Source organism: Mixophyes fleayi, chromosome 4 (assembly GCF_038048845.1).
Source record: "Mixophyes fleayi isolate aMixFle1 chromosome 4, aMixFle1.hap1, whole genome shotgun sequence".
Taxonomy (NCBI): Eukaryota; Metazoa; Chordata; class Amphibia; order Anura; family Limnodynastidae; genus Mixophyes; species Mixophyes fleayi.
In genome coordinates this window covers 336,540,109-336,556,554 of record NC_134405.1, presented here as the reverse complement: position 1 = coordinate 336,556,554, position 16,446 = coordinate 336,540,109, and the positions used below count along the sequence as shown (strand labels likewise).

The following is a 16,446-nucleotide window of genomic DNA, read 5'->3' as shown; positions in this document are numbered from 1 at the left end:
CTAGGAACCAGTGACATCAGAGTGCAACCTATCCAATCACTAGGAACCAGTGACATCACTGAGTGCAGCCTATCCATTCACTAGGAACCAGTAACATCACTGAGTGCAGCCTATCCAATCACTAGGAACCAGTGACATCAGAGTGCAACCTATCCAATCACTAGGAACCAGTGACATCACTGAGTGCAGCCTATCCAGTCACTAGGAACCAGTGACATCAGAGTGCAACCTATCCAATCACTAGGAACCAGTGACATCACTGAGTGCAGCCTATCCAGTCACTAGGAACCAGTGACATCACTGAGTGCAGCCTATCCAATCACTAGGAACCAGTAACATCACTGAGTGCAGCCTATCCATTCACTAGGAACCAGTGACATCACTGAGTGCAGCCTATCCAGTCACTAGGAACCAGTGACATCACTGAGTGCAGCCTATCCATTCACTAGGAACCAGTGACATCACTGAGTGCAGCCTATCCAGTCACTAGGAACCAGTGACATCACTGAGAGTGCAGCCTATCCACTCACTAGGAACCAGTGACATCACTGAGAATGCAGCCTATCCAGTCACTAGGAACCAGTGACATCTCTGAGAGTGCAGATTATCCATTCACTAGGAACCAGTGACATCACTGAGTGCAGCCTATCCATTCACTAGGAACCAGTAACATCACTGAGTGCAGCCTATCCAGTCACTAGGAACCAGTGACATCACTGAGTGCAGCCTATCCATTCACTAGGAACCAGTAACATCACTGAGTGCAGCCTATCCAGTCACTAGGAACCAGTGACATCACTGAGTGCAGCCTATCCATTCACTAGGAACCAGTAACATCACTGAGTGCAGCCTATCCAGTCACTAGGAACCAGTGACATCACTGAGTGCAGCCTATCCATTCACTAGGAACCAGTGACATCACTGAGTGCAGCCTATCCAGTCACTAGGAACCAGTGACATCACTGAGAGTGCAGCCTATCCACTCACTAGGAACCAGTGACATCACTGAGAATGCAGCCTATCCACTCACTAGGAACCAGTGACATCACTGAGAATGCAGCCTATCCAGTCACTAGGAACCAGTGACATCTCTGAGAGTGCAGATTATCCATTCACTAGGAACCAGTGACATCACTGAGAATGCAGCCTATCCATTCACTAGGAACCAGTGACATCACTGAGAATGCAGCCTATCCACTCACTAGGAACCAGTGACATCACTGAGAGTGCAGCCTATCCACTCACTAGGAACCAGTGACATCACTGAGAGTGCAGCCTATCCACTCACTAGGAACCAGTGACATCACTGAGAGTGCAGCCTATCCAGTCACTAGGAACCAGTGACATCACTGAGAGTGCAGCCTATCCACTCACTAGGAACCAGTGACATTAGAGTTCCAGTTGCCTCTCAGTTAATAGGCACACGCTTATGACTGTTGAGGACACCATTTGGTCGCCTCTGCCGTGTAGGTGGCTCCTCTGTAGTCTTGGTCTGTTATAATATTATTATCCGAGGAGCACATTAATCTCATCTCTGTAGAATCAGATGTGTGCATGTACGTGGCTCTCCCCTTCTGTGCTGAGCTTTCTTTCATTGCTCTCTCTGTCACCAGTCCTTAATGGCCAAGCTTTCTAGCATGAAAATCAAAGTGGGTCAGATGCAGTATGAGAAGCAGCGGAAGGAATATAAATGCCAAAGTTTAAAGGTGCAGTACGGCCGGCTGAAGCCTGATCTCTGTCCGATGGTTTTACAGCCTTGCGGTTTGTACATCTGGGCATGTTTGCTTGTTGTCTCTGCCAGCGTTGCCGCTCCAGCCCCTGACAGACCGTGCCCCTCATCCCCCTGCCTGCATTATACATCCATTGTGTTCTGACAACCAGAGGTTGTGCTAGATGACCGTTCGGGAGGAACAAGTCCATATGAGGGGGGGGGACAGATTCTTAGTGGAAATAAAAGCAAAGATTTGAAACTACTTTGTTTAAAATTCCAGACACCAGGCAGCTGCTCCTGCATTGCGTAATGTAAATAAATTATCTTTATAATGACTTAGATCAGTTTTGCAGTCTCAGCGGCCTTCGCTGACCAGGAGCGGCCATGATGACGTCACAGGAGGTTGAAGGGACCGTACTGTATATACTAAGCGCAAAGGAAATCTTATCCTTTGTTGTCATAATATTTTAAAGGAGGTGTAGAAAGTGAATGTCTGCAAGTAGGACATTTTATGTTATCCAAGCAGTAATTTGTTAAGTTGGGTTATGGGACGGATTTGTACAGGAATGTGACAGGGTGCGGCATATAACTTTTGAAAAACTTCTCCAATTATTTTTACAATTGATAAAAACATTTTTTTTTTCCCGGCTCTGCGGTTAGATCAAGCTGCTTTTTATTTTTTTATGTATAATTTAAATTCAAATATACTCAAGGTAGCCGCAATACAAAATTGTAAGGGGTCTGGGATTTCTGCATTTAAACCTTTCGGAAGCGACATGACCTCCGTCTAGCACCATCGCTGTGTGAACTCGTGTTATCGTTATCGATGGCATGCTCGTTTGATGTGATTTTAATTTACTTTTCATTTCTTTATTGGTAACAATTGAGTGATGTGTGCAACATTTGGGTTTTATAATAAAGCATTATTTTCTAAATAAAATTATTATTTGAGAATAGCGTCTTATGTACTAACACAATGCAGAGGTGCACAGACTATCGCTTTCACCGTCTAACATTGAGGTTAATGTGGGATTATACGAGAACTTCGGGCATTGTGCTGTTGTAGGAATGAACTCGGTCAGGACATCCTGTGACTCTCCAGATGTGGTGAAACTACAGGTCCCAGAATTCCCTGGCAGATATCAGTGCATGCTGTGACTTGTAGTTTCACCACACATGGAGAGCTGCAGGTTGTCTCACTCTGACCTAGGGTTATAGGTGAAAGATTGGGTCAATTGAGGGCAGGATAATGGGGTTATCATGGGGGTGCTGGGGCTATTGTTGGCTTGTGGACATAGGTGAAACATTGTTGATTATTATCATTATCACAGTACCACAGCGCCGTACAGTAGGGAAAACAGGGACATACATAAAACAGGGACATACATAAAACAGGGACATACATAAAACAGGGACATACATAAAACAGGGACATACAAGGTAGACAAAATAAATGCAGACATGAAAACAAAGGGTATGGAGGACCCTGCTCATTAGAGAGCTGACACTGTAAGTGGAAGAGGGCACAGCTGAAACAAGAGGAGCGAGTGTGGCTCAGAGTGGAGATTGGGGTAGTTGTGAGGGTGCATTAGTGTGAGTAGTGTTATCGGGGATAAGGTCACCTCTAATAAAGAGATGGGTTTTCAGACAGCGTCTAAAGATTTGAGGGCTGTGGGAAAGTCTGATTAAGCGTGGTAGGGAATTCCATGAGTGGGGAGCAGCACGGGAGAAGTCTTGTAGGCGTGAGTGAGAGGTGGTTACCAGAGACGAGACAAGGTGCAGGTCAGAGGTAGATCTAAGAGGGCGGGAGGGGGAGTATTGTGATATGAGACTTGAGATGTATGAAGGAGTGGTGGTGTTGAGGGCTTTGTAGGTGCCGGTGAGTAATTTGAATTGAAGATTTGAGGACACTGTATAAAAGACAATTGGGGAAATGTGAGTGTGCACTGAGGACATATCGCTGAGGTCACAGGGGTTACACTGGGGTTAATGCTGAGATGGACTAAGAATGTGGGGAGCAGAGAGAGCTGAGGGGTGAGATAAGGAACATTACATGTGACGGGGGGGGGTATAAGTTGGAAATGCTGAGTGGATATTTTCTGCAAATTGAACGTGTTACAATTGTTCTTGTTTTCTGTGTGTGTCATTTCTCTTCTGTATTTAACAGGCCAGAGTTTGTGGAACCTGTTTCCCCGTTGGTGTAATTGTGTATTACGTCTAGCGATGCATGTGTGCATGCCGTGTGTGACCTGACCTTGTATATTCATGTGGACATGTGAAATAAGATTAGTGACATAAAGAACATTATCACCTTGTTCCTACTGGTATTAAACACTGGCCATGTATTAAAACAAAACCATTTAAGGTCAAAATAAAATGTGACCATAACAATCCTGTATTCCCAAGTATCACCTCAGGCAGCAGACATCTTGTAGCTGCAAAGTAAATAGGGCGGAGCTTATCTACTGTCTCCGCCCACTTCTGTACTTTTCTTCCAGAGAACTATAAAATATCCCACAAATGTCCACGTAAGTACCGTTTGTGTAAATGCAGTGTTTTTAGTAACCATACCCAATATCCACCTCGTCCCTGGGACAGACCGGTCACCGTGTTTGATCCCATTTCCTTCAGGTGTGTAATTGTTATTATGTTCATATGCAGGATGAGCTGGAGATGTTGAAAGAGGAATTGGAGCAAAGAGAAACAGATATAAGACGACTGCAAGGGAACGTGGACTCCCCACCGGGGACAGAAAGTAAAGGAGCGGTAGATAGAGGTAACGTAGCTCTTAATATGACAAGGGTCCAGCTTATACTTGTACGTTCAGAGAACTGTGCCCACATTTTAAGGCCACGCCCAGATGTTAGAAGTATGAGAAATAAATAAAACTAAAGAACACCACAAGTTGCAGCCCTTTCCTCCTCTGTAGAGGCAGCCATTTTGTCGTGGCCCAGAGACAAACAGCCTACCAATTTACTATATGCTTGTGTAAGGGCAAAGTTTTTGTGTGCAATCTAATCAATTTTATTTCATAGGGGCTGCGCCATGCGGCAAATGCTCAAATCTAAAATAACAATAGGTCCTACAAGACAAATAACATTCAGGTCAGGAAAGAATTGGAAGTTCAATGCTGGGACACAATTTGTTGTTGGCTCATGTACCTAGACCTCAGTTGAAAGAGGTACGGCTGAAATGCCCGAGATACCTGCAGCCTTTGTTTCAGTAAATATGACCCTGTTTGTACTGGACGAAATCCTCCATTCATCCCGGCCAAGCATCACAGGCACGGATGTAAATGTGTTGGAGGACAATAGGTTGTTTTGACTTGTGACCAATGCCGGAGTCTGTGAGTCTCTGTGTCTTGTAGAGAAGTGAAAGGCGGTCTGTGGGTTGTGTCTATAGTCAACGTTTTCTTTGGCAAATTTATCACCTGTCAAAAAGGACTAAAAATATAAAAATAAAATAAATACATGTTCTAAAATAATAAATACATATATACAACTGTTCTCTGATTGCCAGTTTCCAATGTTCTAAATAGATAGTTATCTGTATAAACTGCATTTGCTACAGAATTCCCCCTTTATGCTCCCAACTCTTCTGTTGGTCAAGGGGAGGTGGTTAATGAGACCTTTGTGGGGCTGCACAGGCAATAAAGCAATGTTTTGTTAGACTAGGATTATATGTGGGTGACATTGTAGAAGGTGGATGCAAAATGGTGAGAGTAGAGTCTAAATAGTCTCCGGTAACCAATGTTCTCCACTGACTGCGATGGAAGCCACTTATCTTGTTGCAACACATAAAATAAAATCTTGGAAAGAAATACGTTAGTGAGGTTAATTAGAGTGACGTTTCATGTGCAAGTTTTTACAAAGCAACGCTAATGATACTTTGCAGCCACAACTGTTACCCCAGCCGTAAAATTTACTTAACGCCATTGACTCGCGCAGTCAGGAGAGCTGCACACTTAGATCATTTGGTGGCGCATCTAGGACCCTCTGTATATAACCGTATCTTAAAGCTGCACGGGAAATCCATCTTTAGCACATATGGTATAAATGACTAAATGTTTATCATTGTTCCAGTAGTAATAAATGTGCATTTTTCTGCATAGATGTATCCCTTAGAAAGACTCTGAAGGAGAAACGTAAGATTTTTGCCCACGTTCCACCAGCTTGTTAATGTTCTGCTCACCCGCTTGTAGACCAGCTGTGTGCGTTTGTCAGTCCTGGCTCTCACTGCTTGGCACAGATGTGTATTATTTATTTTTTTTTTAAAAAAAAAATTTTTTATAGTTAAATCTGGGAATAAACTCTGAGCCAAGATTAATTTGTTTTATTTCAAATGGGAGGTGTCCTATTAAGACCTTCTAAGTGGGGGAGAAAAAGCTTGACTCAGCACCGATTGACCTGCTGGGAGATCATCCATTCTCAAACAAATGTGGGATTGTGCAGTACCTTCTTGTATCCTGAAGGTGTCGCTGTTGGTACTTCTGTTCTTGGACAGCATTGTGTCAGTGACTACATCATAGTCATGGTTAAGGTAGAAATCATAAGAGTCTTCGTTTTTTTTCGTCTCTTTATTATAGATATTACATAACACGTTTCTTGTTGGTTTGCAACAACACGGTCAATATTCAGTTCTCATACTTACAGAATACAGTGGTGTTTACCGTTGCGTCTCTCTAGTTTTATTTTGCGTTTGATGCCATCAGAGTGTTAACCAAATTATTACATAACTCCACTATATTGTGTCGTTCCTGCATGGTACTAAAATCTATGCGCTAGTGTGTGTCGGCCACTATCAGACTCCACGCGTTTGTGTGAAATATTTGAACAACATGTTCTGTGTTTTCATCAGGCACATGGTTCTCTTCTCCTTGAGCGAAAGCTTGTCTTTGGTTTGTTTTTTAACTAAAATGTGTTCCTTTGCAATTTGGCTACACACAGTGGTAGCTACTATTTTAGTTGCCAAAATAACATCAGGAGAATATAACTTGTGAATCACTGGGAGCCAGTGACATCACTGAGAGTGCAGCCTATCCAGTCACTAGGAACCAGTGACATCACTGAGAATGCAGCCTATCCAGTCACTAGGAACCAGTGACATCACTGAGGATGCAGCCTATCCAGTCACTAGGAACCAGTGACATCACTGAGAATGCAGCCTATCCAGTCACTAGGAACCAGTGACAGTGCAGCCTATCCAGTCACTAGGAACCAGTGACATCACTGAGAGTGCAGCCTATCCAGTCACTAGGAAAGTGACATCACTGAGAGTGCAGCCTATCCAGTCACTAGGAAAGTGACATCACTGAGAGTGCAGCCTATCCAGTCACTAGGAACCAGTGACATCACTGAGAATGCAGCCTATCCAGTCACTAGGAACCAGTGACATCACTGAGAATGCAGCCTATCCCTTTACTAGGAACCAGTGACATCATTGAGAGTGCAGCCTATCCAGTCACTAGGAACCAATGACATCACTGAGAATGCAGTCTATCCAGTCACTAGGAACCAATGACATCACTGAGAGTGCAGCCTATCCAGTCACTAGGAACCAATGACATCACTGAGAATGCAGCCTATCCAGTCACTAGGAACCAGTGACATCACTGAAAGTGCAGCCTATCCAGTCACTAGGTACCAGTGACATCACTGAGTATGCAGCCTATCCCTTCACTAGGAACCAGTGACATCACTGAGAATGCTGCCTATCCAGTCGCTCTGTAAATAATACGAGGACTAGATGGGTCAGAACATCTCACAAACACGCATAGCTCCAATAAAATGACATTGCCTATATATGGGAACCCATTAATCTTACCATCTTTTGGGAATATTTTTTCCAAATTAACCAAGCAGATCTCACCACTGAATTTAGATTATCAGATTGATAAATCACCCTCCTTCTACAGCAATATACTGTGTTGTAGACTGGTAAGAATGATTGTCACCATGTGGGTTATCTGAGATATAGAAGTATGTGCTGTATTTTGATTTACTCTTAGATATGGAAGTGTACAAGATGAAGAAAGCTGTGGAATCACTAATGGCTGCTAATGAAGAGAAGGTAGGAGCCCAGCGTGTGTCTTTACTCCTACTGTAGTCTGTGTATAACTTAATAGTTACTAAAAAAAAAAAATACTAAAGCCAGACTCTTGAACAATTATTACTAGTCCACCTTCACACAACTTGTATCCATTTGTATGCATGCATGCACCCTCGTGCAACTTCTGCTGTAATAATTTTTTGCAGCACAATGTAACTACAGACTTGATTATTCCCTGTGCATACAATCCATGTAGCTATTCCGTTAGGTGCTGGGCCAGACATTAATATTTATATACAGCGTAGATGGGTCGGAGGATGATCAGTCCTCTGTTTAATAATTACTCTACAGCCACAGAGGTGAAACAATATTAGATGGATTATGGCTGTATGTAGATTTCTTTTGATCTTCTAAATTGTTGCCTCCTATGTAAACTGAGATCTGACCACGTGGTTTGAATCTAGATGTCATATCGTCTGTAAAAATTAATTTTGTTTTATGGTTAGGAAGTCTTTTGTCAGACTTGGGGGGGAAAAATACCAAAAGTCCATCTCAAAGTCTATCAATATCATCTATTTCAAATTGTAATGTCGGCACAGGGCATAGGTCTGTGGCTCTGCTGTACGCTGTTCATAGAAACACTGCTTCCCTTTTAGGGGTTCCTCCAAGCTGTTTTATGAAACAGATAGGGGTCTCTGTCAATGAAAATGACACGTCTACACAGAGGGTCTAATGAGATGTGTGAGAATTAATTAACCCTTTGTTCTTGGCACGCTCATTCCCAGCCACAAAGTGTCTTTGTTCAGCTTCTGCAGAAACCTCCCCTCCAACGAGGGGGGTGGAGGGAGATCACTGATAAACCCAAACTGCATACTTGTGGGGACGTGGAATGTTCCCAGGCAGGGTAACAGTGGATGGGAGTCCTGATAACGTGTCTCACGCAGGCTGTCTACGCCGGCCTACTGTACTTCAAAGGCATCGACCGTACACAGTCATAGACAGAGATTTTTTTTTTTTTAATAAACTGTGCAGAATGCAGCCAGTCAGTTTGCCCAACACAACGACATCTCCCCCAAAGAGCTTGCCATCTATGATTTGGCGGCTGGTAGCACAGCGTTTACATTTCACAGTGTAATCTACAGCAACCGATTGGATGCACTAGAAAATGACAGTTACAATCTGATTGGTTGCCCCTGTCAACCATGTTACACTCCTTCCAACTAAACATCTCCCAATTTATATTTTGCAGGGAAGCTCCTTTGTCTTTATATTAGCGGTGACTCCCGTAGTGCAGGATAAAATCCATCTTATCCATCCATGCATGGGAATAGCCCAGTGGTAGAAGTTCTGGAGAACTCTCGGAGTCATGGAGAATTGTTTTTCATATTTACAGGACAGGAAGATCGAAGATCTCAGACAGTCTCTGAACAGGTACAAGAAGGTCCAGGATATGGTAGTAACGGCGCATGGTAAGAAAGGTATACATTGTTTTTTTGTCTTCCCTTCCGGTACTGAATAACCAGAGAAGCTATAGACCATGTTATATTTACACAGTCGTAACGTAACCATTCGTAACGGCGGTGAGAAGTCTGTGTTCCTGTTGTTCTATATTCAGTTGCCCAGAAGGTGGCGCTGTGCACGTTTCCATCTTATATGGTGCAGAATCTCCTCTCATTGTCCATCACTTCTCTATGGGACGTGATCGAAAATGAGCAGAGATTTTAGTAAAATCTCCGACGTGATGTGTCTGCGGACTGTTCCGGTGATACATTGAGCCCCTAGTTCCGAATTGAATTCCTCGCGCCCAAATGTTACACGATCATCTCACATATGTGATAAAATACCACTCACAGTACTGCTAGTTTGTGTATTGGATTAATGCCCGCTATATGATTCTTCATCTGAGAATACAATGTGTATTTACAGACCTGAGCCGCTCCGTGATTCCTTAATAAAGATTTATATCAACGTTGGCCGTGTAACATTTCTCCACTTGATATGTCTGTGATTCATTAATGCTTCATTTTAGGATTCTGTTTCTGTAGTCTTATAGGTGTAGATGTTTTAGGGTGTAGGCAGACCGGGTCATTTCAACTGGTGACCCGTCTGTGCTCTGCTACCCTGCGTCCGCTGGTATACGGATAGAATGTGCTCTGCGGGTACAGGGCAACATGGGGATATTCCCATACTGTCCTGAGTGATGGTTAATACACTATTCAATAAGAGAGACTCTCACAGAATGCGTCCTCCTAATCTAGCCCGTAGGTTCTCGACCAGATTCAAGGAGTCCTTCATAATAATAACTCATAATAACATTATATTTTTTGATTTATTTTTAGTAACAAAACATATATAAAACGAATTAAAAGGGTTATTTTTAAAACCTATATTTGTAAGAGTGGTGACTTGTTATACATTTAGATTATGGGGTGTTTAGATCACGTGTACACATGTTAAGCGGTACTTGGTGCACTCAAACACAGGTGGTATTTGTTAAACATTTGCTATCACACAGGAGCGCACAGAGAGTAACCCTGATCTAGACCAGTAAGATAAACTGGTAATATAACAGCCAGAATTAGTGCCAGCTATAAATTGTTGGTTGTTTATATGCATGTTACAATTACAGTAAGTATTTTCTTGCTAACGGAACTTTAATGTTGAACCATTTTCACGAATCATCTTAAGGTATTCTTAAAAATATCATTAAATATTCCCCAATTGTCTTTTTTGAAAACATCTTCTGCTGACAAGTAGCGGAGACTAAACCAAATGTTAATAAAATAAAATTACTTATAATCTCTCTCCTCTCTCTCTCGTCAGGGAAAGATGTGGAAAGTGACGACTCTGTGATATCGGGATCCAATTCTTTTGTGTTTGACGCCATGTTAAGCGATGCTGACAAGTCTCCCTCCCCCCCGCCGTTCTCGCTCTCCCCCAGCCCAGAGGAAGTTTCTGCTACTACAGAGGTGAGACTTTTATAAGGGGAAATGTGTGGAAATCTATTGTATGATTTGTACATGAAGAAATATTTATTGTGTAATTGTGTCCCAGAGAATTGATCCAAACAAGTGCGGACAAGCTACAGCGCTCAGCCCCAGCAAGAAGGATTTAAATTCAGTGTATTATCGGATCCAAGGGCGAATTAGGTCATCATTCAGGCTTTTATTTGCAGTAACTAAGGCTGCTTTGATTAAAGGGTATCTAAATCTAATGTACACATTCCCTTCTATAAATTAGCTAGTTTTGTCATTAATATATGTATATGTAAAAGTTTCCATACCTTGAGATTTTTCACATTCTGTTTACATTGGAATATAATTTGTTCTCTGAAAAAGATTTTACAAAGGGTCCGACTAATGTCCTTCAGTGGGGTCACTGAGAGGAAGGGGTCTCTGCTGCGCTAATCCTCTGGCAGATTTATCCGCTTGCTGGAACGTCGCCCATGTGGGCCACTCCTGGCCGCAGGTTCTGCCCTAGAGCGTCATTAACCCCATCAGTGCAGTAACCCTAGTAATTACTGTGACGTTCCTACCCCTAGGAGGCCATCGCTGTTGCTTCTACCTTGTCTGGCAAAGTAAAGATAAAAGCTAACGCGTATATTTTATTTTTGTTCCTTCTTTTAATTCTCGGTGCAGTCGGCAATAGAGGTGCACACGAGCGTCCTCCAGGTGACCATCCCCTCGTTTTCATTGGCTCAAAAACAAACGGACTCGCCAAATAAGTCTACGAAAGAGGAACCCTCCTCACCAGGCGCTGGGTAAATATTATTATTCATCAATTTTGGTGATTACAAGGAAACGGTATTTTCTCATTTTTTTTCCTACAAATGTTCAGTAAAACTTTCATAAATACATAAATGTCTTCTGTTCTGGTAGAATAATTTGTCAAATATTGATTTCTGTAGCTTGTTCTCTAGAAGGAAGGTACTCCCCATATGTGATCGTTGATTTAATATATTAAAGTATAGAGTATAGCTTTGTAAATTAAGCATCAGGATTTCCAATTCAGCCAGCAGGAGGCGCTTTACTGTTAACGTTTGAAGAGGTCGTTTACAAACTAAGAATAAAGCGGATAAGCGGTGGAAAATGGGTTTTCCTACTATTTGTGGCGATGTCCCCTGTATTTACCAGCGGTACTGGAACGTTTCCTGCTGGATGCCGTCACTAATGTGATTTGTATTTGTGGTTAAATAGATTTTATTTTGCTGTAGAATATATTCTAATGAATTCCACATGATGAAGACTGGACATACTTGTAAACAGCCTCTTTCTTTAGTCTCTGAAAAGTTTAGTTCACCCCGAGAGAGGGGGGGGGAGTAATCAGACCTGACCGCTATGTCCCGTGGGACACCCTGTTCCGTCTGTGTTTTATCTAGCGGAAATGCACTAATCTAAACAAATCTCTTATCTGTACTTCCCCACATCAGGGAATGGACTGGAGGTTGTATTCTTAGTGATATCTGTAACGCTTAACCGTCAGATACGCATGAGTGGTCAAAACTGTTCCGCCAAATATTTGCCTCATTCCACATTTGACGCAGAAATTCCACAGGTGGAAATTGGCTGTAATTGTTCCCAATACTGTCCCAATAACATCACGTAGTTTAGTGACTGTTCTCGTCCCAGGAATAGTCGTAGACTGTAACTAATGAGGTTTGTGAACTTACATCACAATGCGGAATGACTTTCTGTAGAATATTGAAGTCAAATTGGAGCTTCCACAATTCCAGCCCTCGTTACTAAGCAGAATTGTTCATTAAAAATAACCAAAGTATCAGTTTTCACGATTTTTTGATACATTAATTAACCCATATTATTTATTATAAGTCCTATAGTTGATATTTAATTTTACTTTGGATACAGACTGGTCACTTGTTTGCGGACAAATAAGGGTTCTGTCTATGTATTAATGACTGAATAAAGTGAATATAATCCCTCTCTTTATAAACGGGGAGTATTCTCCCTCTTGTAGTTTCTTTTGGTTCCTTTAGTTTACATTCCGTGCTTCGTTGCACCCATCTGCCATTTTACTAGTCAGCCTTTCTACCTCCTGAGCACTTTGTCTGGACCCCCTTACAACCCGTCAATTCACTAGAGGCTAGTGACCTCACGGAGACATCCTGTGCCTCGTGTCTCATTAATGTCACTCCAGCCCGCAGAATGACGGCCTTAGCTGTATGTAGGTGACGAGGACACCGTCAATAAACGCTCATTCGTTGCTCTGTGTGCCCTGGTCTATCAGTCTGAGTGCTTTCAGTAAGACACTTGGGGTCTCTCTAATATAAATCTACTTTGCTGCGACCAGGATAATTTAAGCCTTCATAAGATTAATGCAAATATCGGCCGCGAGAAGCCGGGCACTACCGGAACATTAAATAAGTCTGTTGTATTCTTGTTTCGCAGTGAGGGGAGAACGAGCAATTTATCTACAGAGGCCAAATTGGAAGAACAACCTTTGTAAGTGGATGTATTTTATGTATAATATAAATATATGTTGCGTGTGTCTATAAAATATATATATATCTTTCATCAAATCTGGGGGACACTGCTAACATTGGGTAGTATGAGGGGAATCAGGAGTTGACATTTACATTAACAATTAACTATTTAATGTTTGACAGAACTCTTCCACTCTGCAACCCCTGTAGCTCCTTAGTGTGGTTTTGTTTTTAAGTACCTATAGAGTTGGACTTACTTTAGGCTGTTTTGCGGCTACTTTTTTCTTTTCTTTTTAAAAAAGATTGTTTTAGTCTTTAATTTCTTTTATTTCTGTTAACCAGTATGTGGGCCATGCCGCGCACATACTCTGATTGGACAGGGGCTGCTGTGGGAGTTTGCTCCTAGCATTGGGCTCTGATCAGAACCTTCTGGAACAGCTCGGCTGGATCCTGAACTTTCAGAAGTCCTAGTTGATTCCTTGTCAGCGTATGGTGTACCTCTGCGTTATCTTGGGGTATGCTGTCTTTCTTCTGGACAGCAAGGTGCCCTCTCTTCAGGCCATGGTGAGAAGGTCTCTGGGCAATGAGCCGCCCTTCAGTCCTCCGCTGTATGGAACTGATGGGGGGGGGATAGTCTATTCTTTCGAAATGTTCCCGTACAGTCGGAACTTGGTGTGCTTTCTTGCCAATATTCTTATCTGGTTTTTCATGATGAAAAGGCTGTGTTGGGCACCATCTTGCCCAAGGTTCTTTTTTGAATTTCACCTCAATCAGAAGATTGCGGTCCTGGTTTTCCAGGAGGCGGCTGCCACTTCAGGTCAGGGTTCCTTAGCGCTCTTGGATGTTGTCTGTGGTCTCCAGATTTTTGTGGATGGATTACCTTACTGTTTTATACGAAGTTTACAAGGGGCTGGCCAGCTACACAACAGACCATCGCCAAGTGGATAACGTCAACAATCAGGCAGGCTTATGTTGGTTTTGATCGCATTCCACTTGCTCTGTAGGAGCCTTAAGGGATGCGCGTAACAGGTGCTTGGCAGATCAGCTCTGCTGGGCCACCACGTGGTCCTCTGTCCACTTTTTTTTTTTTTGTCTGATGTTTTAGCCCCAAGGTTTTGCCTGCTTTGTTGACAGACCTTTCACTCCCTTATGGAGCTGCTTTAGAACCTCCCAATGGTGGCAGTGCCCCCAGATTGGATGAAAGAGAAAAGAGGATTTTTATACTTGCGTTAAATCCGTTTTTCTGATTCCCTTTGGAGGACACAGCGTTCCCTCCCTTTCCGCTCTTCTCCTGTTTGCTGGGTGCATGTTGTTATTGGTCCCCTTCCTTGGTGCTTTTCAACTGAGGCGCTGCAGAGGGGCAGGGCTTCTGTCAACCATTACATTAACAATTAGTGGTTTAAGTGCCAATTCTTGAGTCCTCTAATACAACCCCATGTTAGTAATGTCACCCCAGATGGAATCTGAGAAACTGATTTATTGTGAGTATAAAAATCCTATTAGATATAGATAGATATATAGAGAGATATTTGTAACCCAATGTCGTGTTGTATTTAGATCTCTCGTGAAGAAATCAAGCAGTTTAGACAACTTGAAAAAGCCTCCAGAACGGGTAAGTGGTGCCGGATAATTCTGCTCTGGGGAGTAGAACAGGACATAGGATCCTCTTGTGGGAGTTGTATAGTAACCAGAATGGAAAATAATACGATGTCCTTCGCTCGTTCCCTCTTGCGCTCGCTCACACCCTCTCTCATTCCCTCTTGCGCTCACTCTCACCCTCTCTCGTTCCCTCTTGCGCTCGCTCTCACCCTCTCTCGTTCCCTCTTGCGCTCGCTCTCACCCTCTCTCGTTCCCTCTTGCGCTCGCTCTCACCCTCGCTCGTTCCCTCTTGCGCTCGCTCTCACCCTCGCTCGTTCCCTCTTGCGCTCGATCTCACCCTCGCTCGTTCCCTCTTGCGCTCGCTATCACCCTCGCTCGTTCCCTCTTGCGCTCGCTATCACCCTCGCTCGTTCCCTCTTGCGCTCGCTCTCACCCTCGCTCGTTCCCTCTTGCGCTCGCTCCCACCCTCGCTCGTTCCCTCTTTCGCTCGCTCCCACCCTCGCTCGTTCCCTCTTGCGCTCGCTCTCACGCTCGCTCGTTCCCTCTTGCGCTCGCTCTCACCCTCGCTCGTTCCCTCTTGCGCTCGCTCTCACCCTCGCTCGTTCCCTCTTGCGCTCGCTCTCACCCTCGCTCGTTCCCTCTTGCGCTCGCTCTCACCCTCGCTCGTTCCCTCTTGCGCTCGCTCTCACCCTCGCTCGTTCCCTCTTGCGCTCGCTCTCACCCTCGCTCGTTCCCTCTTGCGCTCGCTCTCACCCTCGCTCGTTCCCTCTTGCGCTCGCTCTCACCCTCGCTCGTTCCCTCTTGCGCTCGCTCTCACCCTCGCTCGTTCCCTCTTGCGCTCGCTCTCACCCTCGCTCGTTCCCTCTTGCGCTCGCTCTCACCCTCGCTCGTTCCCTCTTGCGCTCGCTCACACCCTCGCTCGTTCCCTCTTGCGCTCGCTCACACCCTCGCTCTTTCACTTTCATGTGCGCTCTTCCCCAAGACATTTTTAACACTGTTGTAGCTTAGATATGCACTTCCATAATGTAATAGCCTCAGTAATCTCTATTTACTGCATTTATCTGTACATTTTAACCCATCCAGCCTATTCATATATGGCGGTCGATTTGTAATGAAAATCTTCCCTCATCAGTAATCTCACTCTGCTATTAGAGGACCGTGCTCCTTCCACTATAAAACGCTGTCTGTGGCATCCGCTAGCCACCCCCCCCTTATGTCATTTCACTGCTCCAAGTCACCAATTATAGCAATATAATGTTCAGTGCACAATTGTTCTGTGTTTTTTATTTTTGGGTTCTCTTTTAAGAACACTTTTTATTATTATGAACTAGAAACCATCTTCCCCGGACTCCGGCAAGTTTGAAACTCTTCCTCCACGACCCCCAGCGCACGGAGTGACGGGGGAGGAGGAATGTTTCGGGACCCGTAAAACCAGATCATCGTTTGGCCGAGGTTTTTTCAAAATAAAAAATAACAACAAGAAGACCGCAAGCACCCCGAACCTAGGTATGTAAACATCAGTTATATCCTATAATTTTGTCTTCTTTCCAGTTTTTAAACAATATCTATTATGCTATCATATACGATACCCCCATTACACGCAGCTGGGAACAATTTAATTATAAGGGATCTTCAGTTAAATTTCATT

General features: G+C 43.6%; 1 protein-coding gene across 13 annotated transcripts in view; it reads left to right on the top strand.

Annotated features, from left to right (window-relative positions):
• PPFIBP1 (PPFIB scaffold protein 1) overlaps window positions 1-16,446 on the top strand; it is an 88,292-nt gene that overhangs the window by 57,314 nt on the left and 14,532 nt on the right. For 5 of the 13 annotated variants that reach the window (XM_075210525.1, XM_075210524.1, XM_075210526.1 and 2 more), the window contains 10 exons: window positions 1,614-1,706; window positions 4,373-4,487; window positions 5,823-5,855; window positions 7,719-7,780; window positions 9,153-9,237; window positions 10,583-10,728; window positions 11,398-11,519; window positions 13,165-13,218; window positions 14,757-14,811; window positions 16,130-16,304. In XM_075210525.1, the coding sequence (XP_075066626.1) occupies window positions 1,614-1,706; window positions 4,373-4,487; window positions 5,823-5,855; window positions 7,719-7,780; window positions 9,153-9,237; window positions 10,583-10,728; window positions 11,398-11,519; window positions 13,165-13,218; window positions 14,757-14,811; window positions 16,130-16,304 (940 nt within the window). The remainder of the gene's footprint in view (window positions 1-1,613; window positions 1,707-4,372; window positions 4,488-5,822; window positions 5,856-7,718; window positions 7,781-9,152; window positions 9,238-10,582; window positions 10,729-11,397; window positions 11,520-13,164; window positions 13,219-14,756; window positions 14,812-16,129; window positions 16,305-16,446) is intronic. The other 8 variants (XM_075210534.1, XM_075210530.1, XM_075210523.1 and 5 more) reach the window with 4 other exon arrangements.